At 52.4% G+C, this 8,572-nt stretch overlaps 1 protein-coding gene across 1 annotated transcript; it reads left to right on the forward strand.

The window, feature by feature from the left end:
- The first annotated feature begins 1,423 nt into the window (after window positions 1-1,423).
- LOC131899068 (uncharacterized) lies at window positions 1,424-8,507 on the forward strand. Its single transcript, XM_059250441.1, has 15 exons — window positions 1,424-1,602; window positions 3,118-3,282; window positions 3,414-3,578; window positions 3,710-3,874; window positions 4,006-4,170; window positions 4,304-4,468; window positions 4,601-4,765; window positions 4,914-5,078; window positions 5,210-5,371; window positions 5,506-5,670; window positions 5,802-5,966; window positions 6,396-6,550; window positions 6,863-6,921; window positions 7,230-7,366; window positions 8,236-8,507. The coding sequence occupies exons 2-15, from the start codon at window positions 3,122-3,124 to the stop codon at window positions 8,369-8,371; spliced, it is 2,130 nt and encodes a 709-aa protein (XP_059106424.1). The 5' UTR covers window positions 1,424-1,602; window positions 3,118-3,121; the 3' UTR covers window positions 8,372-8,507.
- Window positions 8,508-8,572: the final 65 nt, after the last annotated feature.

Genomic DNA, 8,572 nt, shown 5'->3' on the forward strand with positions numbered 1-8,572 from the left:
CATTAATCTTTTAATAGAAATGGACAAGGGAAAAACAAGAAAGGAAGGAAAGAATGAGACTTTGGAGCAAAGAAGAGAGGGAGACAGGCAGGAAAGGAAGTAAGGAGACTGGGAGGGTGAGTGGATGAAGGAATGTCTTTGAAAGTGAGCACAGAAAGGGAGAGCCAGAAAAAAGTATTTTCATCTGAAAATGTTGGTGACATTTTACTAAAAGTAGCAACAACTCAAACAAGCCCCTCAACCCCTGTCCTTATCAGACTGCATTCTGAGGAGCCAAGCTAACACTGAAAACAACAACAAATAACAACAGCAACAACAAAACATAAACTGTTGAATTAACTGAGATGCAGAGAAAAAACTCAGAACTTATGTGTGTGCGCGCGCGTGCATGTGTGTTCTAACATAATGGGATTTAATCCGGTGCCTGACTTTAGGAACAATGCACCAGTTAAAAAGTCCAGTGTATTTCTGTAAATTAGAAGCAAATGAAGTTTTTCCTGCTAAGCAGATATCAGATGACAGGAAAGTGTCGATAGTCTAGAGTGCACTGGGATTTAAAAAAAAAAAAAAAAAAGGCACAAGATGTACCAGACAGGAATGCACAAAAGAAAAAACTGAAAACAAAAGTGGAAGATACAAAAATATGACAGAGCCACATAAAGGGAGAGACACGCCAACCTGGTGAGTAGGAAGGCCGGGTATCCTGTGGCTAGCCAGTTCCCTCTTAATTCATCCCCGGAATCAAAGAAAATGCAATCAGAACTCATTGCAACCGAGAGTACACTGGGGAATTGTCGTGCAGATGCTCACATACACATAGAAGAACAAAAGATAAGGAACAGGAAAGTTACATTTGGGTCTGTGGAGCAAGAATTAGGGACGTTTCCTAGCAGACATCATGCCATGCAATGGCCTGACATAAATAAATGATAGATAGATAGATAGATGATACATAGATAGATAGATAGATAGACAGATGATAGATAGATAGATAGATGATAGATAAATGATAGATAGATAGCTAGATAGATAGATGATAGATAGATAGATGATAGACAGACAGACAGACAGACAGACAGACAGACAGATAGATAGATAGATAGATAGATAGATAGATAGATAGAAAAAAACTTAAGACACTGTAGAGCTAGCAGAGAAATTTAGGGATTTATCCCTGGAACAGAAAAGAAAGCTCAGAGACAGACTCAAAGAAGATGAAACACAGTGTTCTCAGACATTGGAAGTGTTCTCTGGGGTTTTCCGATGGCTGCTGCTGAATGAGAAAACACCATGTGAGGTCTAACCCTCATTTGTTCCTCCCGTGCTAAAGGCTGGATTAGTCGAGTGAGCACCAGTAACCACTAGAGGCCTACAGGCACCACATCCGCGTGTGGGCGGAAGTGGGACTCAGAGCGGCCACCAGGGGGCGGGTTTTCAACTGACGCGTGCTGGGAGCTCATTGGCCTTTGTGGCACGCACGGCAGGAAGTGGAGCCGAAGACCCAGTCACAACGGAGGGACAGGACTCGAGGGCCAGAACCGCGTCTTCTCCCTCGGGCTCAACTCCCTGATTCTGAAGGGCTGGAGTCCGGAGTAACCACAAGTATGACCTTCGCGTTCTTCTGTGCCTTTCTTCTTCCCTCCCTCACGCCAACGTGCCCATCTCCTCCATTTTTAGGCCTCTTTAGGCGAAGCCTGCTGGAGATGGGAAACGACCCGGAGGAACACTCCTCGCCCCCACCCGGCCCTTCTGCCCACACAGGCGCCGCCCCCCACAGGCCGTACCCCAACCCCTTCAGAGAGCGCCTCTCTCCGGGCTGCCGGGCAGTCTGGGAATTACCACAGAACAGTTGAGGCAGGGAGAGAGAGGGTGTGAGGGAAGAGAAGAAGCCATACTCGGTCCCACCCGTCGAAGCGTTGAGGCGCGCCTGGAAGACTGGTGGACAACTGGGGAGAGAACGTGGGTTTGGTGAAAGAAGAGGGTGCATGGCCGGGCGGCCGTGGCGCACGCCTTTAATCCCAGCACTCGGGAGGCAGAGCCAGGCGGATCTCTGTGAGTTCGAGGCCAGCCTGGTCTAGAGAGCGAGATCCAGGACAGGCACCAAAACTACACAGAGAAACCCTGTCTCAAAAAAACAAAACAAAACAAAACAAAAACAAAAAAAAAAAAACCAAAAAACAAAAAAAAAAAAAGAAAGAAAAGAAAAGAAAAAAAAAAAACCAGAGGATACGTGTTGGGCCAACAGAAAGCTGACTGCCGGATAGTTTGTCTTTGGGCTAGGTCAGGGCCTCGTACTCCGCATGGGCTTCAACAAACATCTGTCACGTGTACAAGTGTAGAATGTCTGGATGGAATTCGTGAGAGTATTGTTTGTTTGAAACCCAGCGTCTCATTAGCTAGCTCAGTTAGTCTCAGTCGTGACCGGCCTACCCCAGGTTCCTGGGTGGTGGGGTTTTTAGGTATGACTCATATGTCCACTGCCTTCAGAAGAACAATATGATTTCACGGGCAGGTGTGGGAGCGGGATGCAGGACAAAAGGATAATCGGTTGAAATGGAGAGCAAGGTAACAATTAAGATTAAAGTGTGGTGTGAGGAAAACTTGAATGGAGGCTGAAGGGAAAAATTGAACACCGGGTATCCATGAGACTACTGAGTATTTGGTGCAGATTTCCCCATGTGAATTTTGGAGTGAATGAATGGAGGGCACCAGGAAGACAGCTGTCAGTGTCTGGGCTTTGGTGTGATTGTCCAGGGAGGCCTTGGGCTCCTTGAGTGTTCCTGGAAAGGGGATGTGTGGAGTGAGTCTGAGAAGACTGATCCTGTAAAGGAGCCAATGCCAACAAGTTCTTCGGGGTGGTGGTGAGGAGAGGTGGTGGGTGAGTGAGACAACCTGGGAAGGATGGAGACTGTGAGTACAAAGAGGAGATGAAGACCAAAGAAAACCATGAGAGGATGAATTGATAGGAGTAGAGGTGAGTGTGTTGGAGAAGATTCTAGTCACCAGACATTGGTTATGTTTGTTGGTTTGGTTTGGTTTGGTTTGGATTTTGCTAAGGAAAGAGCAGTTACTCTTAGGCCCTGGGGGATACAGTGGCATTTCTGCTCTCTACCCCAGAACCATGGAGCAAAAAGACAAAGTGGATGTCCCGGGCTGGCCCTCCAACTTGGAAAGTAACATGGAGAACAAGACTGGAGCCCCACTGGGAATAGAACCTGGCTTCAGAGGACCTGCAGATCAACGTGGCAGAGGCCACAGTTGTGGCGCCAGGATCCAAGTCAGGTGAGAAACCTGCCTCCTGGTGAGTATGGTGTCTGGGTTGGGGAGGGGGTCAGGCTGCCTTTGCACATGGGGATACCGTGGCCATTGGGATACTCATGGGGATACAGCGGCATTTCTGCTCTCCACCCCAGAGCCGTGGAACAAAAAGACAAAGTGGATGTCCCGGGCTGGCCCTCCAACACGGAAAGTAACATGGAGAACAAGATTGGAGCCCCACTGGGAATAGAACCTGGCCTCAGAGGACCTGCAGATCAACATGGCAGAGGCCACAGTTGTGGCGCCAGGATCCAAGTCAGGTGAGAAACCCGCCTCCTGGTGAGTATGGTGTCTGGGTTGGGGAGGGGGTCAGGCTGCCTTTGCACATGGGGATACCATGGCCATTGGGATACTCATGGGGATACAGTGGCATTTCTGCTCTCCACCCCAGAGCCGTGGAACAAAAAGACAAAGTGGATGTCCCGGGCTGGCCCTCCAACTCGGAAAGTAACATGGAGAGCAAGACTGGAGCCCCACTGGGAATAGAACCTGGCCTCAGAGGACCTGAAGATCAACGTGGCAGAGGCCACAGTTGTGGCGCCAGGATCCAAGTCAGGTGAGAAACCTGCCTCCTGCTGAGTATGGTGTCTGGGTTGGGGAGGGGGTCAGGCTGCCTTTGCACATGGGGATACCGTGGCCATTGGGATACTCATGGGGATACAGTGGCATTTCTGCTCTCCACCCCAGAGCCGTGGAACAAAGAGACAAAGTGGATGTCCCGGGCTGGCCCTCCAACTCGGAAAGTAACATGGAGAACAAGACTGGAGCCCCACTGGGAATAGAACCTGGCCTCAGAGGACCTGAAGATCAACGTGGCAGAGGCCACAGTTGTGGCGCCAGGACCCAAGCCAGGTGAGAAACCCGCCTCCTCGTGAGTATGGTGTCTGGGTTGGGGAGGGGGGTCAGGCTGCCTTTGCACATGGGCATACCGTGGCCATTGGGATACACAGGGGGGATACAGTGGCGTTTCTGCTCTCCACCCCAGAACCATGGAACAAAAAGACAAAGTGTATATCCACTGCTGGCCCCCCAACTCGGAATGTAACATCGGGAAGAAGACTGGAGCCCCATGGGGAATGGAACAAGGCCTCAGAGGACCTGCAAGTCACCGTGGCAGAGGCCACAGTTGTGGCGCCAGGACCCAAGCCAGGTGAGAAACCCGCCTCCTCGTGAGTATAGCGTCTGGGTTGGGGAGGGGGTCAAGGCTGTCTTTGCACATGGGCATACCGTGGCCATTGGGATACACAGGGAGATACAGTGGCGTTTCTCCTCACCACCCCAGAACCATGGAACAAAAAGACAAAGTGTATATCCACTGCAAGCCCTCCACCTTGGAAAGTAACATGGGGAACAAGACTGGAGCCCCACTGGGATTTGAAGCTGGCCTCAGAGGACCTGCAGATCAACGTGGCAGAGGCCACAGTTGTGGCGCCAGGATCCAAGTCAGGTGAGAAACCCGCCTCCTCGTGAGTATAGTGTCTGGCTTGGGGAGGGGGTCAGGCTGCCTTTGCACATGGGAATGTAGTGGCCATTGGGATACACAGGGGGATACAGTGGCCATGGGGATACAGTGGCATTTCTGCTCTCCACCCCAGAGCCGTGGAACAAAAAGACAAAGTGGATGTCCCGGGCTGGCCCTCCACCTCGGAATGTACCATGGAGAGCAAGACTGGAGCCCCACTGGGAATGGAGCAAGGCCTCAGAGGACCTGCAGATCACCGTGGCAGAGGCCACAGTTGTGGCGCCAGGACCCAAGCCAGGTGAGAAACCCATGTCCTCGTGAGTATGGTGTCTGGGTTGGGGAGGGGGTCAGGCTGCCTTTGCATGTGGGCATACTGTGGCCATTGGGATACACAGGGGGATACAGTGGTGTTTCTGCTCTCCACCCCAGAAGCACGGAACAAAAAGACAAAGTGGATGTCCCCTGCTGGCCCTCCACCTCGGAAAGTATCATGGAGAACAAGACTAGAGCCCCACTGGAAACAGAGTCTGGCCTCAGAGGACCTGCAGATCACCGTGGCAGAGGCCACAGTTGCGCCAGGACCCAAGCCAGGTGAGAAACCCAACCTCCCCGTGAGTATGGTGCCTGCGTTGGGAGGGGGGTCAGGCTGCCTTTGCACATGGGGATACCATGGCCATTGGGATACTCATGGGGATACAGTGTGGCATTTCTGCTCTCTACCCCAGAACCACGGGACAAAAAGATAAAGTGAGTGTCCCGCCGGGCTGGCCCTCCACCTCGGAATGCAACGTGGGGAACAAGACTGGAGCCCCACTTGGAGTAGAACCTGGCCTCAGAGGACCTGCAAGTCACCGTGGCAGAGGCCACAGTTGTGCCAGGACCCAAGCCAGGTGAGAAACCCATGTCCTCGTGAGTATGGTGTCTGTTTTGGGAAGGGGGTCAGGCTGCCTTTGCACATGGGGATACCATGGCCATTGGGATACACATGGGGATACAGTGGCGTTTCTGCTCTCCACCCCAGAACCGTGGAACAAAAAGACAAAGTGGATGTCCCGGTCTGGCCCTCCACCTCGGAATGTAACCCTGAGAACCAGCCTGGAGCCCCACTGGGAATAGAGCCTGGCCACAGAGGACCTGCAGATCAACGTGGCAGAGGCCACAGTTGTGGCACCGGGACCAAAGCCAGGTGAGAAACCCGGTCCTCACACTCTCGGGTCCTCGAGTGTCCCAGTTGTGCCACCTCCTCATGAGTGTGTTGAGGCATAAATCTAACTAATCTTATTAATAAAAAACAGAAATCGGGTATCGAGGTAGAATCCTAAAAGAGCAGAGAAGCAGGGGAGCAGCCACAGTCGCTTCCTACCTCTCTGGTTCCTCCCACTAAAAGGGCTTAGATCCTCTCTCCACCCTGCCTTATCACTTCCTGTCTCCTCTCTGTACAGACCTCCAGACCTCTATGGTTAACTAGTGGCTAGCTCTGCCCTCTGACTCCAAGCAAGCTGTATTTGTCAGAACACAAACAAAGCATCACAGCACAGTATGGTGTCTGGGTTGGAGAGGGGGTCAGTCCCCCCTGGCCCGTGACTAGCAGGAGTCCTTCAAACCCCTACTGTAGGGAACACAGCGAGGCCCTGCCTGCTCTGGGTTCTGAGAAGAAGGTGCATGGTGCACTGCTAAAGAGAAAACAGATTCGACTACCAAGAGCGACTGGGGCTGTGGCCCACAAACCCCTCTGGCAGGGCAAGAAGTCCTCTGCCAAAAGAGGTCACAGTGAGTGCCGTTGGCTGGGGAGGGAGCCTGAGTTTGGTTGGAGGGAAGCACAGCTTGAGTAACTCAGTGACCAGCCCTGTCTCAGAATTGCAGTGTGACCTTGGGCAAGTACACCCTGGACCTCAGTGGCCCAGGTGGAAAAGATCCTATCAATGGTAGGCAGCACTTGTGGACAGGAAGCAGAGATTTTTTTTTTGGGGGGGGGGAGGAGGTGTTTGAAAAGGTCCAGTCGTGAGTTCTCAGAATGGTGGTGAGTGTCTTCAGATGAAGCTGGCGGGCAGCCAGCGGGGAGGAATTGGTGGTCTTTTACAGCAGGGAAGGAGAACACTGTGTGCCAGCCTGAAGTCCTGCCCTTCACAAGCCCCCAGGAGGTAAGGAGAATCTGTTGCTAGAGTGGGAGGCGCCCACCAGTCACTGTCAAGACCCTTTCCACTGTGTCTTCAAGTCAGGGCTTCCACCGCTAATCGTTCAGCACAATGCTTTGTGACACTGGGAAACATCACTTCTCCTCGGGCCTGTCTTCTTAGCGCTAACAGGGCGTGTTAAGATTGGAGGAGGGTTCTGTGGGGTCTTCAGAGCCCTGACATTCTGGGTTCCTGCCCTCAGCCTAAAATTTGCCCAGCCCTCCTCTCTTCCTGGCTGGCCTGGAACCCAAACCCCGTGATCTCTGTCCCTGCAGGAGAGCTCCCAAGGGCCTCCGCTCTTCTGCTGGACCCCAGCAGTTTCATCTCCGCCCTACGTGACAATGACCTTGGGGCAGCAATTGATTGTTTCTCCTTCCGTGGAGCTCCATGAGGCTGTTGCCTCATCCAACTCGTGAGTAGAAAGTGACCGTGGGGCTGGTTGTGTCATGTCATGGGTCAGTGTGTGTCCAGCCCTGGACTTGCTGCCGTAGGCGCAGGAGGAGGAGGATCATGGGGATCATGGGAAGGAGGAGGACACAGGTAGGGGAAGGAGAAGGCTGCGTGTCAGACTGTGGGGCAAGGACAGGGGCCTCTCCTGATTTGACAGTTTCTACTCCAGAGACTTGGTACAAGTGACTTTATTTTTCCAAGCACCCATTTTTCTAGAGGTCATTGTAGCAGAAAACATCCTATACCTCTCACATTGAAGAAAGCACCGGCACAAGGCTTGCCACACAGTGGGCCTTCAACACGTGGGCCCTGTTTCTCTGTGTCACTACAGATGGGTGAGATAGAAGGTCCTGGTGAAACCTAGGGACACGGTGGCGAGGGCCACAGAGGCCCATGGCAAAGTCCAGAGGCCAACAGAGAAAGCCTCCTGGAAGTGGTCCAGCTTGTCCTTCGTGATCTGTGGTGGCTGGACAAAATGCTGGCAAGAACCATTCCCTGAAAACAGAAGGTCACCGTGTCTCTCCAGAGCCTTTGCAGATTAAAATGCAAACACTTATGGTTCCCTGATGTTTTCTTCACTGTGTATCTGGGAGAGAATTTTAAAAAGGCTTGTACAGATTAATAATATCTCAGGAAAAATATGTCAGAAGGGGTGTGGGAAGGAAAACAGGCTGGGCAGGACAAAGGACATGTCCAAGCCATGGGGTGGGTCTATGGTTTCCACAGTCCTTTGGAGTCCCACCTTCTGGTATGGCAGAAACCCTGCCAGTCTCTGTCTATAGGTGCTACCCACCCACCCAAGTGTTTAATCCCCTCACCTCTTGTTTCCAGACTCTCGGATCTGAGCCCCCTGCCATGTTCCACCATGGAGCATCATCCACCAGAACAGCAGGTCCCTGCAGAGAAGTTGGGGTTCCGGAAACTTGGGCGGGAGAAGCTAAGTGGATGTGTAGAGCAGACCGCCTAGGGGCTGGGAGTGGGCACTGGAGGCAACTGGGCACTGGAAGGGCACTGGAAGGGCACTGGAAGCACAAATTGTGCTTCTGAGAAGAGGTGCTGGCTGCACAGCTCCTGCTCTCCTCACACCTGTTTCTTTGCAGGGCCCCACTGCCTCTGACCAGGCCTCGGTTCCTGCGATCTTAGAGTGTCAGGAGACACTGGAGGCTGC

Source organism: Peromyscus eremicus, chromosome X (assembly GCF_949786415.1).
Source record: "Peromyscus eremicus chromosome X, PerEre_H2_v1, whole genome shotgun sequence".
In the NCBI taxonomy this organism is placed as follows: Eukaryota; Metazoa; Chordata; class Mammalia; order Rodentia; family Cricetidae; genus Peromyscus; species Peromyscus eremicus.

Coding starts and splice junctions, on each gene's coding strand:
- LOC131899068 (XM_059250441.1), top strand. CDS start 3,122: ATGGAGCAAAAAGACAAAGTGGATGTCCCGGGCTGGCCCTCCAACTTG. Junction 3,579..3,709: donor GGCGCCAGGATCCAAGTCAG/GTGAGAAACCCG, acceptor TCTCCACCCCAG/AGCCGTGGAACAAAAAGACA. Junction 6,922..7,229: donor CCTTCACAAGCCCCCAGGAG/GTAAGGAGAATC, acceptor CTGTCCCTGCAG/GAGAGCTCCCAAGGGCCTCC.